General features: G+C 37.0%; 1 protein-coding gene across 1 annotated transcript in view; it reads left to right on the top strand.

Annotated features, from left to right (window-relative positions):
* The window catches only part of ADAMTSL1 (ADAMTS like 1), a 366,380-nt gene that overhangs the window by 168,545 nt on the left and 179,516 nt on the right, over positions 1–18,319 (top strand). Inside the window, exons 10-13 of the mRNA XM_045563528.1 lie at positions 9,473–9,523; positions 13,928–14,132; positions 15,405–15,552; positions 18,023–18,107. Coding sequence (XP_045419484.1) covers positions 9,473–9,523; positions 13,928–14,132; positions 15,405–15,552; positions 18,023–18,107 — 489 coding nt within the window. The remainder of the gene's footprint in view (positions 1–9,472; positions 9,524–13,927; positions 14,133–15,404; positions 15,553–18,022; positions 18,108–18,319) is intronic.

Below are 18,319 nucleotides of genomic sequence, written 5' to 3'. Positions count from 1 at the left end.
AAATCATACCCTACACAGTAGACGCTTGGAATTAAATGATTTAGCATTCTTGGTTTCCATTCTTCTAAAAGCAAGCCTGGATCTCCATGGCACATAGTAATTTGACATTTTGCTGAGGGAGGAATTTAAGTCACTTGTACTATGAGACCAACAGTTGAGCCTAGCTGGCTGCCCAGCAATTTCTTCCCAAGAGGGCTTTGTTATTCTCTGCTCATGTCATTTATGCAAGTCATTTTTCTGAAGTGATAAAATATTTTGTTTCCTAGCCAAAAGTCATCTCAAAAAGGGAGCCAAAACTCAAGGCTTATAAGGGAAGTGAAGAGAAAGTGAAGTATAAAGATTTAATGACTTTTAGCTAAAATTAATAATGTTTTTCATTGGCAATGCAGAGCTATGACATCACTAAGCCCATCGTGTGTTCTATACACAGTATATTATATATTCTGGTGGTATTTCCAACGTGGGCATTCCCAGAAGTCCAAAGACATGGCCTTCCCGTATGGCAGGGATCCACTGCGTGTTTAACTTGTTTCCTGCTTCATACATTTAACACTATGTTATGAGCCATTCCCACATGACAGAGACACTGGGGATCAAATGTAAAAGTTTCTCATGTGCCAACTATGCTATGGTCATAGCTTCTGTCTTACACCAGGGGAGATTTTTTTTTTGGAATTTGTGCAGTGGTTTGTGCCATTTTTATCTCTTGGGTGGAGGGTCAAACCCATCATGCAGCCAGAAAGCCTCTCACTGCACGCTTACGGTTCAGCAACAACTAAAAAGGCATAGTTTTAATTCAGCTAATAAGCAACTTGGATGTAAAATATGCAACATTTCCCTTACCTGTCTAGCCTGTGAGACAGTGAGACTGTTAAGGCTGTCTGGGGGAAATTGTGCAAAACACTGTTCGTGAGATAATCAGAGAACCGCCTTTTCACTTTTTTTTTTTTTTGGCCTGGACCTCTAGTTTTCCCTCCAAGGCAGCAATGAAGGGGGCTTACATTGGCAAGGGATGGACAAGTGAAAAAAGGTCTCACTCATCACACTATCATGGCCACAATCATTAGCAAACAAATCTCTTTCTAGCTGAAACTGCATCCAGATTCCCCCTTCCCTCAAGAAATTCAGAGCAACAGTCCTAAGCAAATGCCCAAACTTGTATGCCCCAAGCGGCAGTGCTTAGTGAGTTCAAGTGGACTTTTTTTTTTTTTTGGTCCAGCTCCATTTAGTTTGACAGTAACTTGCATAAATTATCCCTGGCAAGGGACCCAATTGTGAAAAAAAAGTCTCAGAATTGAATCCTAATGCAACTGTAAAGAAATACTCTGCATCGGGAGAGGCGGTATGTGTACCAGGCATATAAATAAGCTGGGTTCTCATGCTAACTTGGTGACCAGCTAGTCAATGGCAATCTAGCCTGGCGGGCAGGAGTGGGAGCTTTGGTGTAAAACGGCCTGACTTGAGATCCTGGCTCTGCCACGTACTAGTTGAGTAGCCTTTGGCAAATTACTTATTCTCACTAAACCTCAGTTTTTTTCATCCTGTGAATTGAGGATAATAACGATACTTACCTCATAAAGTTGTCATGAGGAATAAATGGCGTAATACATTTAAAGAGCTTAGCAGAGAGCCTGACTCATGATAAGCGCTCAGTAAATGTTGGTTGCGGCAGTTAGGATGACTACTAGGATCATGGTTATGATGATGTTGACGTTACCTCAGAGAAACTCCTAAACTCTCCAGAAATCAGCTTTCTCGTCCATGAAAGGAAAAGTTGGAACTCTAGAATTCTATATGGGACTAGAAAGGTAGTTCTCTATTTGTTTTTTTAACAACAGGAAATGTAATTCCTAGAAAAATGTCATCTTGAAAGTAAATCACATTTATCACATTTTTAAAATATAATGATCATGAGAAATTAAGATAATTAGCAACTCCTGAAATCTCAGTTCACAAGCATCTGAGACCCTCTACTTAACCAGCTGTGAGGCATTGCCATTTAATTCACTTGGGATTTATGCCAGGTATGTCTCCAAAAAACTACAAAATGGTTGACTTATTTAGCAATTAAGGTTACAATGAAATGTTTTCTTAATCATGGAGGTCTTTTTTATTACAGTAGGTAAATGATTTATAAAGGTAAAAACTTCATTTTGATCAATCTCATTTAAACATACTGCTTGGGGCAGCTAATGAGTAAGCAATGAGAAAAAAACACCACAAAAATCTTATTTCCATATTCATGTATTATTTATAATGAGATAAATGAAGCAGAGTTCTGGTGCTTTTTAGAACACATGATCACAGCCTGCCTGAACTTAGATACAGCATCAGGCAATCAAATAATCAGCTATAACTCAGCTACAGGAGCAATTCAACTCTCCTACCAAGCTAGCTCTTCACTAACAGTAAGATCACTTCTGATATTACATTTTAAAGTTTTTTAAAGTGCAATTATTTGTGTGATTCTCTTAATTAGCCTGAGTTACTAGAATAGGTACTGTCATCATCCTCATTTTTAACCTCACTTTATCAGTTTGTAGCCGTGTGACTTTACTAAGTAACTTCTTAACTTCTCCAAGCCTGAGTTTTGCCATCTGTAGAATGAATATAATATGTCCATCCGAGGGTAACTGTGAGGATTAGTGAGGCAATGCATGTAAAGCTCTTAGCAAGATGCCAAGGACTCAACAAACATCAGCTATCATTATTAAATTGAGACCAGAACCAGCAAAATGACTTGCCCCATGTCAGTTCTGTTTGAAATTTATAAGGTGCTGTCACATCACATTATCTCCTTTCAGTTTTATAATCCCTAGGAGGTTAGCAATCCAGAGATTGTCATCTATATTTTACAGATGAAAAAAAATGAAGCTCAGAATGGTCAAATGCCTAACCCAAGTTAGTCACTTGACCAAAGCAAGCTGAGATGTAGATCTAAGTACTTCCAGCTCTAGAGCGTCTCCTACCCAAGTAACCCGATCCCTGGTGCAACATCCATCCCATCATATCCCATAGTCACCCTGTTTTGCATGATGCCTTAGTAACATGTGAGATCTGGTTCAAACCCAACATAGACCCCCACAGACAGCATAGAACTGCCAACCATATCAACGCAAGGTCTGAGTATTTGAATTGACCACATACCTAAGTTAGGCAAGCAAGACTCTTTCATATAAGCATAAACACTGATGTTTGCTCAGATCACATAATGACCAAATCACTCAGTACAGAGACAGGTAAACAAAGATCATGGAAATATTAGTCCCACTTACTTAAAAGCAATTCAGGAACTGCATTCACTAATATCAATAATGTTTAACCCTAGAACTGCAGATGAAAGGATGTGAGGAAGTTTTTGAGGATTTGACCCAAAATATTAAAACTCTCCAATAGTTAATTTATAGCAAGAAATGAATTTATGTTTAAAAAACTGTTTTGTAGATGTGGACAATGAAGCAGTTTCCTTTTGGTCTGCTTCCAGTACAGCCTAGGTCAATGAATGTTGCTTACCAATTACTATGGTTTAAAAAAATTTGGATCTATTTCCAGAATATTTTATCATTTTCTAGATCCCAACTGGCCTCTGTAAATGTTAGAGAACCCCATTGTGTGTTAGGAAGTCTCTAAGTCTTAGAGGGGGAGAGATTTTGATATAATCATCGTGGTTTCAGGCTGTGTCCCACTGAGCTCTGAGTCCTGCCCTCAGCAGCCAGTAGGAAGGGGCAGGTAAGATAGAGTCCAATGTCCTGGGTTTCTAGACACCCTCTCTTACTTCATCTTAAAACTTGTGGTCTCATCCAACACTTAGATTTTGCAGAAGACCAAAGCAGAAGTCCAGATTTAGGTACTCAAGGATACATAGAAAGAAAGTAGCAGAGAGGAGAACTGACCCGCCATCTCCCAGCTTGTCAGGTGGTTCTTTTCCTCATTTTGTCCTGATCCTCTGTGCTTTGTTACTCATGTAAAAGCAAAATGCTGTGTCTCTTCCAACATTTAATTACTTCTCTCCTGCCCCATTGTATGCTGTTAGGAATGGGCTGGTTTCTATTGCCCTGGAATTATCTAAAGACAATGGAGCACCATCCTCTGTATCAGAATTCCTTGTACCATGTACAATTTCATTCTCTCTCTCTATCTTTTTTTGAATTTAGTACCTAACCTTATCCTGTGCAAGGTTCTGTGCTTGGTGCCATGACAAAGGCAAAGATGAATCAACCAGAGTCTTGGCCCCAGCACTATCCAGGGCAATTTGTGCTCTACAGTTGCAAAGCAGCATGGTATCTGAAAGATACATGACATAGAAAGGGAAGAGAAGATTTTTTAAAAAGCTTTCATAGTTATTTCTAGGAAATACCCAGTGAAAAGATACAGAGTTAAGCCAAGCAGGCTAGCAGCATGGTTGTCACTGGTCTGTCCTTTCTCTGCCTCACATCAAGCAGTCACCCCTGCCTGCCTGGATAGCCGTCCTAACCTGCCAAAGCACTCTCCACGACAGACCACCCTCTGTCCAAGACAGCAGGGCTAGCAAAAGGCAAGAAGTGGGATTAAACACTGGCCCAGCAAGTGGCAGTTTGGGAGTTTCTTTCCTTCTGTCTCTATTTTGTAACCTTGTTCTTGCTTTTTTGTTTGTTTGTCTTAACTCTGGTTAGTAGTTGTATTGCTTGCCTTCTCTTCTGCACATCAATGACATGACTTCGCTCACTGAATATTACGAATTGCCCATGTACAGGGATGCATTAACGAACCAATGTGGATTCTGCCCATGGTGTCAAACTACAGAAGAACTTGTGCAATAGTTAGAAGTTAGTATAATCATCCCTCGGTATCCATGGTGGATTAGTTGCAGGACCCCACCCATGGATACCAAAATCCAAAGATGCTCAAGTCTCTTATGTAAAATGGTGTAGTATTTGCATATAACCTATGCATGTCCTCATATATACTTTATATTATCTCTGGGTTACTTATAATACCTTATACAATGTAAATGGTATATAAATAGTTATATTTTTTAGGGAATAATGACAAGAAAAAAAGTCTGTACATATTCAGTACAAAACAACTATCTATTTTTCTTTCTTCAAATATTTTTGAGTTACAGTTGGTTGAATCCACAGATGCAGAACCCACAGATATGGAGAGCTGACTGTACATAGTTAAAAGCAATGAGAGGAGTTAGTGTTAGTGATGTTTGGAAAAGAGACAATTTCTGGCTAGAAGTTAAGAGAGAAAATAAGGCAAGACTATAGAAGAGGTAGAATTTGTCCAAGAAATTTCACTGGGCGTTATCGAGCCACTTAAGTCTTTTGAGTTGGGAAGTGAAATATCAGTTGCTGTGACAGCTATGAGTACACTGGATTGGAGAAATCAACACCTGTAGACAGCAAGATCTGTTAGGAGACTGGTGCAAAAATGCCCAAACTTGTGTCAGGAGGAGATGTATTTGGCAAACGTTGTTGTTGTTGAGATGACAACTGGAAGAACTGAGTGGCAAAGATATCCCAAATCATGTAAGGCAGATTGGAGAACAGCAGTGACCTAACCAGTAATAGTGATCGCAGAAGAAGCAGCAGTTTGCAGGGACAGATAGTGAGTTGTCTGGGGCACATGAGCTTGAAAATCCTAGAGCACATCCAGGTATCCAGAGGTCAGAATTGAAGATCGCAGCTCTGGAGGAGGCAAGAGGTCATGAGAGACTCACTGAGAGAGACCGTTGAAACCATGAAAGGATCCCCTTATTATGGTTCATTTTCATTATAAAAAGAACCCTGTAAATTAGGTGCACGTAATTTCATTGGGATTTTTCTCACAGAGATTTATCACAATATGTAAATTCCACAACTGAGTAGTGTGAGCCTGATTTTGGCTTGTTTTTTAAAATTGGAGATATTGTTCTAAAGTAGTATCTTAGATCATTTCTGCACAAAAACTCAATAATCTTGAAGTGACACATGGAATTTGAGGTGAGGGCCTCATTTCATGCATTTATATCATAGTTCCCAATGTTTCTGTCTTATACTTTCTCAGATTTGAATTTTGTCATACTTGAATGTTCTAATTGCTGTGATTGTAAAAGGTAATACATTATAGAAAGCTTAGAAAACAGACAAACATAAAAAAGAAAGCACAAATTACCCATAATCCAAAACCAGTAACTAACCGCTGTTGTTAAATGTTTTCTATATATGTGTGTGTACATATATGTGCATGAATACACATGTGTGTATGCACATGTCACACATGGACACATATATACATTATGAAAATGATTACATAGATGATATGTATATATCATCTATATATTTGCTTAGTATTGTAGAGCATATTGTACATTCTATTTTGTATTTGATTTTTTCAGTTGATATTATATATGAGCATTTTTCCATGTTATTAAAAATGGTTCAAAAAGATTTATGTTAATGTGCTGTGTAATATTTCATTCTATGAACCTATCATAATCTTGAAGCATTCTCCTAAATTGTCATTGGACAATTCAGTGAGGTGTGTATTTTGAGAAAATGAGGCAGGATGTCTTTTCTACTGATGCCACATTATTCAAGAATGGTTACTTTCTCATCCTTACCTTCTCTTGTCAGCACCACAACCCCAGATGAAGAGCATGAGTGGTCAGGACTGTCAAGGCAATGGAGAATGAGTAGCTTTGCCCCCAAACCACCTGTTTCTTATACCTCCCCTGCATGATCATTTTTAAAAATCCTTTTTGCCTCCTTCACCACTCCCCCCATCCTCAGGCACATATCTGCGTTCATGTATACACACATACACATCCAAATTGAGGACTAAACATGGGAAGAACGTCTTAAAATCCCTAAATGACATCTTTTCTCTTCATTCTTTATGATGTACACGTAAAAACAAAGTGTCTTAAAGGTAAGCAGTCAGAAGTTGAGTTTAGGCAAGACTGCCTTCCCCGCTGCGACGGCGTAGTGCGAGCCAGGGCCATGGCATGAACCCCGAGAGGGAGAGCCGAACCCGTGCTCACGAATATGCATCAGCAGGGCTGGACAGAGCACCATTGTTTTGATATCTTTCTGTTTTCACAGGTGTCACAGAGTCATTTTATGAGGCTTCACCATGACCCATGCCATAGAAAGACAAATATAGCTATAGTTTTGCTGAATCCAGGTTTAAAGCTCCTTGCTCAAACAAAGACATCATTTCTAAATCAGTCCAAAGCAAAGCCCAACATCTTGAATTCTATGCACTCCCCCTTTTATTCCTTTTCTTCGCGTCTACTTGTCTCCTCCAGTGTTAGTCTCCATTTTAAATATCATCAGCTGATAAATCAATTGACAGAGATCTGCAACAGTTCATTTTAATATTGAAAATGACAAATTACAGCCATAAATTTCTTCAGGAGAGAAGGCAATGGTATGCATTTCTGCACTTCAAGATTGATGTAGGCATGTAGAAAGATACTAGCGTCAGGTAAAAAATAACTTCAAAATCAATTTGATTTATTCCTTAATTGACTGCTATTAGATAACAGTGTATGTCCAGTGCCTTTATTAAATAGAAGGACTTTGGAAGATAGCCATTCTTTAAAATGTAGTCCTCTTAGAAAGAAAATTCCCTTAATTACTAAATGTATGAATTATTGGAAGATCATATGATTCTAATAAAAGGCAGGATTCAGCCTTAGTCTAATTTTTTTTCTGTCAGAAGAAGGTAGAAAAGAGTAGGAAGTTTAACTCAAAAAAACAGGGAGAAAAGTTAAGTAATATTCATTTCATTCATGTGTTAAAGAACTATTGGATTTTGAGCTTGCCCAAAAGGCAGCATCCAGTTTCTTGAATGTTGTTACTTAAGGGTAACACACACACACACACACCATTAAAAGTTCATTACACAAACGAGTGCAAAAAATTCAGTCATACAAATAAATACAGAAAAGTTAGTCACGTAAAATAAATAACTTGGTACTCCAGCGATTTTCCTTCCTGGGGATAGATATCTATCTTCATAGCTTTGTTTTCCACTTTCTTTCAAACAAATTTAGCTTCTCTCCTATATCCCCTTACCTTTCAGTAATTTCTTTGCAAAATACACAGGTCCCTTCATCCCTCTCTCTTTCCTTCTTACCTTTCCTGGTCTCCAGTCAGTGCCATTTTTAATACTCTGATCCACCATACATCAAGCTCACTCTTTGTACCCAAACACCTAGGTTTGTTAGCCATATTTTTAAAAATACTATACCATCCTATATCAGAGGATGGGGTCAAAACAAAAGTCTTAGTTTATTTATTTAAATAGAAAATTTAAACATTTATATTGAATGTATAGGTACTATACAGATATATAAATACATACCCATCTATCCATCCCAGGGATACAGGTAGAATACATGGGTTCCTTCAGGATTCAAAAGAGGGGCTTTCTATCATTTGTCAGTTGTAAAATAAGCATCTTCTGCTTATGCCCTACCATGCTTTGCATCTGTGCATTTAGTCTTCCATCTCCCACTCTTGATGGAGGCTCTGTTGTACTAACCCTCTTATCCAAAACCCATGAATCATAAATCCTCCGCAAGCCAGGGGATTAGGCCTCAGCAAGGGCCCAGTCTTTCCAATTGGAGGCTTTCAGTGAAATCAATGAAGTAGGTGAGAGTGGGTCAGTAGAGTTCTAGAGGCCTCCAGGAACTTCCACACAGCCCATAATGTCATGTTTTATGGATACTTTGGCCTCTACTCTGTCTCTAAACCTCACAGGTTTCCCGGGGCGCTAGAAATACTAACAGCAGCCATGACAATCACAACCACCACCATAATAGCAGTTAACACTATACAATATTTTGTAGACTCCAAAAAATCTTTCATATTTATTATCTCACTTTAACGGCCTACCTTTAGTTTGGTAGGGAATTTGCTTTTGCTAATAGTTGCCTATTATGTTTAGTAGCTCCCCACTCTTCTTATAAAATACCTAAGTGACTGTTTCCCAGGTATTAGATCTGCCAAGAAAAGAAACCTATTTGCTAATACAGTTACATAATATCATCAGTTCTGAGGTCCGTAGATAGCTCTCTCTTTCATCAGAAGTGAGACAGTAACTGCAATTGCTTGGTAAGCATCTGGAAGTAACATTAATAATGATGATAATAATAATGACCTCATAGGATGTATAATTTGGGGATTAAAGAACATTTACAAGCTTATTGTGTCATAGTTAATGATGAGGTGCCAAGTTTTCTTGCCACCACCCCTTCCAGTGGTATTTCCTTCTTGGATCAGAGAACTAATTATAGTAAATGGTGCCCTTTCAAAGAACTTGCCCCATCCTAAAGCATATGTTAGCCTTAAGATATTGAACTGTTTTAGTGTTGTTTTTCAGAGATGATTTATTATTGTTATTTTGCATTTGTGTAAAAAATTGTATAATGTAATCATTTAGTGTTTATTTTATTGTGTGTACCTTCTACTCAGAGGGTTGGCATTATTGTTCCTAACAGTGACGGATACAAGCAGATCATGCCTTATGACCTCTACCATCCCCTTCCTCGGTACGTAAATCAATCATCCTGATGTTAGAATTAGCAAATCAGTCTTCTGCTGCTTTTATATAGATAAATATATATATACACGCGCACACACACACATATATAGACTCTGTGTTTTTCTGTTAAAAAAAAAGATGGTAGATGGTATATTTTGCAAGCTATCCTGAGTTCTGCTTTTGAATAACACTAATAATACTGGCCTGCTCAGATTGTAAGCTTGTCATTCAAAACCCATTTTAAGATAGGATCATATTACATTGGAGTGGACACAGTAATTCACTCTGATTAGATACAGTGCATGGGTTTATGTTCTGTCTTTCTTTCACTCCCTTTGTCCTTTTCTATGTTTCCTTTGCACTAGGACCCTAGCCATTAAAGCACTGTTGCTAACTGTTAAACAAACACTGCCGAAAGTATTATTGCAATACCACGGACGTGGAATTCCAGATGTGCTATTATTCTACACAGGGGCTTTAAATGTTCTCTTTTTATTTCAAAGAAATTATGATTAAGTACAAAAGGGCAACTTTTTCATATTCTTATTGTTCAGAACATTTTGGGAGATCTTTTTTTAAAAAAGAAAAACATAAAATTCAGTGTGCTGCATTGATTTTTTAAAGTATAGGACTTTTTAAAACCAGAAAAAGTAACAAAAGTAATTCCAGAACTTTTAAAAGAAATTGTTCTCTTTATAATATATTCATAAGAAAACTGGAGAAGCTGAAAAATGTACTAGCTACTGAGTGTACTGCCTGCCACGTTGGAAACAGCTCTACAGATAGCAGAATCAGACTTGACATTGAAATAGACCTTTGCTCTATTTTCTTTGCTTATTTGCCCTTCAGGGAATCAGCTGCTATTTAGAACCAAGGGTTTAAATCACATCATAAATAGTTGAAATAATTCGTAGTGGTTTGCTCTGTCCCAAACTAAACCAAACCCAGAAAATAATTTTATTCTGAACTGTAAAATAAAGCAAGGTTTAATGGAAAATACCCAAATACCTAATGAATTAGCATCCAAACAGAGCTCTCTTGAGGTCAGCTAGTCCAATACCCCAGTGATACTTCTTTCTCCCATTCTTTCTCCACAGTCGCAACCACTCACAAACATGTTTATGCTTATAGATATGTAAACATATATATTTACACATATATGCATTCATATATTCAGTGCATATGTATTCTCATATGTATAAATACATACAGATATGTATATAATACATATACACCAGTGCAGGTTGTCATCCAGTGTCTACTTAAATACTCCCAGGGACTGGCAGGAAACTCACTTTTCCCATAATGGTCACATGTAGAAGGGGGATTTGATTATACTAGATATTGTTTTTGCTATTGTTTTAAACTCTTTCACTAAGTGGCTACCTCATTACTCAGCTCCCTCCCACTTTCCTATGACTATGTTGATAAAGAAAATAAATGACTTTAGAATTTTCCTGATGTATTATTTGCTGGTTTGATCAAGAACTCTTCTCTTTAAAAGAATTTAATGAAAATATCAAAAAATTAATTTAACTGAACCAAGATTTCATTTGATTTCGATTTCTCTATCTGTAAAATACTATTTATAGAATACATGTATCTATGTGAAAGCCATACATTTTAAGATAAAGGCAAAGTTGGGTGTCAGGAGTGAGCAACATCAAGCTTATATTTTTCCTGTAATGGCAGCTCCTAGATTTCTGTCATATCTATGATCTCTCTTGTTTATATTTCTCTGGCATAAGAACTAGTGCCTATTTTAGATTAAATTTGATCTCTTATAGACTGAGATTTCCCCCAAATGCCTAAAGCCCAGTGGTAAATTGAAATGACCCTCCTTGATGTTTGTTTGCACCATGTTCTTGTGTACACTTTTGGCATGTCCGTGCATAACAATGGGAAAGGACAATTAGCAAATAGACTATATTTCCTAACCCTTGTACTTCTCATACTGAGCTAGTTCTAAAGTTAGCTATTCAGCTTTACTGACAAAGTCTTAGTAAATGGAAGCTATTTCTACAAATGTGTTTTCATTTAATAAAAGGAATTATGGCTCAAAAATGGTTCTCAAATGGCAGATACCCACTGATCAAGGCAGAAGGCTTTACTTATTTAAATGGGTTTAAGACCACAAGTGTAGGTACAAAACATAATTTGATGAATTTTTAGATTGTTCTTTCCTGACTGCAGTCTTTGACTGTAACACCTATTTGAACATAATATGAAAATGGACTCTGATACATTATCTTGATTCATTATTAATATATCCCACTTTTCTACATCCTTCTTAATTGTGAGAATTTCTTAAACTAAATACACTGTGTGTTTAAAAACATTAAAAGCCAAAATGTCTGATATACAAATTCATTTAATGTTCTTCTACTTCAAGATTCTTGGATATGTCTTTTTTCATCCCAAGCATTTACCTGGTTATGGTTTTAAGACCTCCTGACCAATGCCCTCTTTCAGCTTTTTTTACACTTTCTTTAAATCACCCAGACATGTTTTGCCTTAAAATTCCACATAATCCTATTATTATACAAGGATTCACAGGATAATTTTTACATATAGAACTGGAGTTGTATGCTGGAACCATACTCTAAATTCTCAGAATAACATTAGTGTCATTTGTCTTTCTGTGATCACTGACATTGAAAAGGATACTTATTACCATTTGTGAAATATGGTCAGGTCCAAGTGTTGAGACAGAAATTAATTGCTCTCCCTTTAGAAGGGTCAAGTTTAGGGATTTTAGAGTACCAATTAGAAAACATGCTCTTTTATGGCATCTTAATATTCTAAGCAATTAAATGTACATTTACAAACCTACTCCTACGTCTCTGTCACATCAAATCTAATGTGAATATGTGCTTATATATTCAGCCCAATTTCAATCTGAGTCAGGCTATCCACCTCCAGAAGGAAGCCCGCCAAATATTTACATGGAGGCAAGTGAGAATTGGTCTTATCCTTTTGGAAGAGAAACTCTCTGCAGAGCTACTTCATTCTCTTGAAAGAGATTAGAAAATCTCCTAGGAACTAAGCAGAGGGCCTCAGTTTCCCCATAATGACATTTTCTTATATGTTTCCTGGGGACATATGTATAGGAAAATATTGTATTTGGCAGCATATTTTGGCTTTTGGCAGTGAAGACAATGGTTGTTGCCTAAACTCGAACAGTGCAGAGAAAGTGTGAAGAAAAACTCTTTGTAACTGAGAAACACACATTATTCAGACTCATGCAGAAGAGAAATCAAGCTCACAATATTCACAAAATCCTACCTATAGAAATATTAATGTTTCCGTGATATGCCTGTGCAGTATTCTAAAATTTAACTATTCAGGTGGATCAACTCAGTGGCATTTTATTTCTCTCATTGAAATCACATCTCCAATAATTGTAAGAGTACCCTTAAAGCTCCTTAGCATCCTCATCAATAAGGAGAATATGTGTAAGAAATACAAGCTCAGCTCATTCAGTCCCAATGTTTCTGTTTTTAGAAATTCTACATTCTCTAAGTTTATAAAAGAGAGAAAAGAATTAGGCAAAATTATCTCTCCATCTGGATCCAACTGCTTCAAAGCTGTGTAGAGCTCTGAAAAGTCAATGGAATTCTCTTAAATGTTATTGAGAATATTGTTATTTTCTACTTAACTGTATGTCTAAATTCAGATGCCATTAGCCTTCCAACCAAAACCAAACCTCTTCACAGTTCCGGGAATTCTTTACTGGAGGAGCTCTAAATACCAGCATCCTTCAAAAGTTAGAGAATAAGTAGATAATGCCTATAGTAACACTTCTTTTCCTCAGTTTAATGATGGCACAATTTGAACATCAGAATTGTGCTGAATCTGTGTAGTCCCAAAGCTGATGATTTCAGAAGTAAAGGAGAGTCTTTTGTTTACCTGGATCTTTTATGAACTTCTCCTATAAAAAACACCTAGAAGTTAAGTAATAAAGTATTACTACAATGAAAATAAAAAGTATCAGCCCAGGTGCAAAAGTTTAGTGTTCACTGATTATCCAACTTTAGTCTTGACATAAATGCTTAATGTGTTTATGAAAATCAATTAGATATGTATGAAAAATCTAGGAAGAAGGGCTGAGGACTACACCTTTTGAGTAGGTTAGAGACAGAGCAGATAGCTTTGTGGGACAGCTCTCAAAACTGTAATTTCTTATATTTGTGTAGAGCTTCATGGTTTACAAAGCACTTCTGCCAATGGTGAATGCTTCTCTCTTATTCATCAGATTTCAGGCAGTAGATGGCTTTTGGTTCTCTGGACTGTAGCCTCTCAGAAGCTGAGCATACCAGTCAGTAGGCACGGGGAATGGGTTGGTCTGCCGGTCACTGAGGAGGTTTGGCCGTGTGCATGTCTGCCCTGATGACTACCCTTGCTTCTGTAGGTGGGAGGCCACCCCGTGGACCGCGTGCTCCTCCTCATGTGGGGGGGGCATCCAGAGCCGGGCAGTTTCCTGTGTGGAGGAGGACATCCAGGGGCATGTCACTTCAGTGGAAGAGTGGAAATGCATGTACACCCCTAAGATGCCCATCGTGCAGCCCTGCAACATTTTTGACTGCCCTAAATGGCTGGCACAGGAGTGGTCTCCGGTAACTGTGCCTTCTTTCTTTGTTCATTAGGAGAGTAAGGCCACTCTTCCCTTTCATCATCATGGCCCCACCGGGTACCCTGTGCGGCTCCACACTTCTCCTCTTGAGGTGTCTAGAAGCCTACCAGCTTAGCTCCTGGAGTAGTGAATGCCCCAAATCCAGCATGACCAAAAGTAAATGATGTTTTTTTTAAATGTTTTTCTTCAAGTTATTTCCAGAAGCCCCTATTGCCTCCCAGATAACGTTCCCTCAGATGGCAAAGGGAAGCTAATGCCTTTCAAGAGTAATTGAGGCTGAATGACTGATCCTGAATCTGTGAAAGCTGCTTTGATGATAGAGTTCAGTAGACCAGAAGTTTGATTTCACTTTTTATTTGTTATACTTTATATCCAAAAAGGGCCTAAGTAGATTAAAATTACTATGAATATTATTTATTGGAGGGGGAAGGGTGAAATGAAAATAGCACAAAAATTAAAATCGGGATGAGGTAGCATAATTAAAACAAAAAAGATATAGACTTTAGGAAACCTGCTGTCATTAAACATAAAATGTTATCCTGGATTTCCTGGCTGCTAACACAAAAATGCAAATGGCAAAGGAAATAGAAAGATGAAATAAGCCATTGTGTCCTCAGCCACAGAAATGACAAAAGCCTCTTCACTGAGCCCTGTGGCTTTGTGGCAGCAGATCAGGAGCTGTGACGTTTTCTGTATCTAGACACGCTACCAGACGTGGAGAGCCATTGGCAGTGCTATCTCTATCTGCCATCTGGCCTTTGAATGAGTTCCTTGAAACCTTTTTTCCATTTCAATTTTATCAACTGGATTGGCCACACCACAATGTAAATTGGCTATGATGGCAGTTTTAAATTTTTAAATATTCACGTGGGAGCATTTTCCATATTTTTGGACATAGCAGTCATTAGCAAAGTAATAAAATGCGGTGTTGCAAATCAAAATTTAACATGCTCTACAGTTTCTTTTCTCCTTTTTGGGGGTGCTTGGTTTGAGACTTTTTGCACAGGGGGTGCTTAAAGATTGCTGACTGATTAATCCAAAGATAAGGAATTGAAAGTGATTCCATTTTTAGCCAGCATCACCTCAAATAATCTAACCTCACAGAACAAAGATCCCAGGACTGGTAAGAAGTGGTATAAATTTACCAGGAGTCCTCATCTAAAAAGGAGTCCTTAGATTTAAAGTCTTGGGTGGGAAGTGAAAAAAAGTACATGAGACTTTGCCTATGAGTCTTTCTCTTGCAATCTCTTTCCAGTGCACAGTGACGTGTGGCCAGGGCCTCAGGTACCGTGTGGTCCTCTGCATCGACCATCGAGGAATGCACACAGGAGGCTGTAGCCAGAAAACAAAGCCCCACATCAAAGAGGAATGCATCATACCCACTCCCTGCTATAAACCCAAAGGTAATTTGGCAGGTGTTCTCCTACCAGTCTGTTCATTCTTGTGTATATGCAGGTGCTGATTTAAACTCCTTGGAATATTTTTAAGTCTCCCAAGTATTCTTAGTACAAATTCTTTATAACTTAGACTCTACTAAGTGAACTTGATTCTTTTTTTTTAAATCTTTCCAATGGTCTTCATTATAAATTTTCAAGTATTGCATATAGAAATCTATTTATATAACTATCTCCCAAGTCATAAAATTGTTTGAAGACTGTTGCTGAAAAATATCAGATGTAACTACTTAAAGGGAGATCAGATATTGTAGAAATAAATGTGTGATTTACTGTCCACATTTCTTGCCATTGTAAACACACAATGAATCCAAGTGCATCTACTTTGCTAAGCCTGAAATACATTGGGAAATCTCATACTTCAAACTGATAAGACAGAAAACTGTCACTTTTTGTATTGAAAATTAAAACATTAATATGAGACTGAATTCCAGAACCATAATCTGAAATAAAATTTGAAATATATCATAATTTAATAGATATTACAAATAATTTATTAAAAAGGAACTTTAGAAAAGTTCTACTTAGTGAGCAAGACTTATTATAATTATACCTAGTCTCTCAGATTAGCATGAATACTGATCTGATTTCATGCAAGTATTGTTACCTGTGTGAATGAAATCGAAAAATTCAAAGTCACAGACCATTCAGAAGTAAGGAATTCTTTATTATAAACCTCTAATTTTTAATATTTAAATATGGTTCCCATTTCTTAAGCCATTTTATTTTGTTAAACCATTAAATTTCTCTGAAAATCAGCCACAATGTAACTCTTTATTATACTGTAAATTACCTTGTTGCAAGTGAATGACATCATAAAATCTAAATTAATAATATAAAATGAAACCAAAGAACAAAAGCATACCAGAAATCCTAATTAATTTTAATAAATTTTCCTCTCTCTAAGCCTCCATATCCTCATCTGTGCAATGGGAATAATAATAGTATCTATCTCAAAGCTCATGTGAGAGTTAAATAAGATATAATGTAGAGTGGCTAGCCTAATGCCTGGCATACAGTAAGTTCTGCTCGAATGTTACCTTTAACTCTCGACTATCATTAGTATCCTCAAATATAGGAGGAGGTCGCCACAGGCACATCAGATAGGATTCAGCTCAAATCCATAGTAAAATATTGCACTCCTCCTATTAGTGCCAAACTGAATGCTTCGTCACTGAAAGACAGCTAACTCACGTGTCAGTTTCACTGAGTCATTTAATTTGAATAGATGAGGTAATTATAAAATGATGTCTATATAGATACTGTATTACTGTGTTTAAAACATTTCCAAATCCTTTGGGCAACGGCAGTTTTACATTTCTCACTTGCTTTGTTTTCTGACTATAAACAATTGCTGCACATAGAGGACAAGAAGTAATGCCCCTAACTTAGAATGGTGGGTTACTTATTAGCTTTATCTTTACCAAGCCACTTCGGAGAAAGAAAAGCAATTTGTGGTTTACTATCAAGAATGAGATCTGGATTTTCACAACTAAGAAGTGAGACTGGCTCTCTAAACATCATTAAAATACCATATAATTCTATGGGGTGTATATATATTGATATATTTCTTTCATCTTTGCAATTATATGTTATAAAATGGCGATAAAGCTTCATTGGCTCATACTATAAAGGCAAATATGCCTATAAATGACCCTAATAAATATGTCAGAATGGGAATCTTGGCAGTTACTTCTGTAGCAGCAATGACAACCTCCCTCTTGATTTTTCACATTTTTTTTCCCCAGCAAGTAGTTAGGAAGCTTGTTCTGAATTATTTGGCCAAAGCTAGATGAATAGGTGAAACCAGTCAAATTATGGGTTTTGAACTCTAAGTTGTACATATTCCAATTGTCAGTGAGCAATTGGGTAGTACTGAATGAGTCAGATATCTAAAGCAATATTTTGTGAATTTCAGAGTGGCAGAGCTTATTTTTGACAATGTGATCTAGATCACACTTAGGCAAAAGGCAAAAAAGTTAGAATTTATAAAAATATTACAGTGTAACTGATTGTACTTTGTGTTTGTTTTAAAAAGTAAATATTGCTCTATCTTTTCAATAGGAAATACTGAAAAGATACTTTGATGATTCTTTATTTGCATACTGAGCTAGTACTCCTAGAGCTATGACGACTTTCATAATAAAAGGACTTTCCTTTGCTATTCAACATAATGAAGAGGAAGCATATATACAGACGAGTATTATTAAACATTTTTTAAAATCCTATTTTACTTTCCTTGATATAACCATCATCAGAGGCAGCCATTTACCTAAAAACTTATTATTTGTAGTTGTCAACATAGTAACTTCTAGGCACAGTGCAAAGCTAAGAATTGGTGAGGAAAAAAAGGAATTTCCCTGAAATTCCAGATTGGTTCTAACCTCTTCTCTTGTATGTGCATGCGCTAAATTCTCAGAGAAACTTCCAGTGGAGGCCAAGCTGCCTTGGTACAAACAAGCTCAGGAGCTAGAAGAAGGAGCTGCTGTGTCAGAAGAGCCCTCGTAAGTTTTAAAAGCACAAATTGTTCTACTTTTGAAGCTGATTGGTTTAAAGAAAGCAGTGCCTCACTGATTGTGGCTTTCTGGCTTCTGAACTAAGTGTAATCATCTTACCAAAGGTGAAATGAGGCTTTTGGGCACGCTAATTAGAGATTTATGAGTTTCAAAGTGTTTGTCAAAACTTATGATTGGTCTCCAAATACTTTTTAATTTTG

This window comes from Lemur catta, chromosome 10 (assembly GCF_020740605.2).
Source record: "Lemur catta isolate mLemCat1 chromosome 10, mLemCat1.pri, whole genome shotgun sequence".
NCBI classification, from domain to species: domain Eukaryota; kingdom Metazoa; phylum Chordata; class Mammalia; order Primates; family Lemuridae; genus Lemur; species Lemur catta.
Note: the sequence above shows the minus strand (reverse complement) of the source record. Positions and strands in the feature narration are given on the sequence as shown.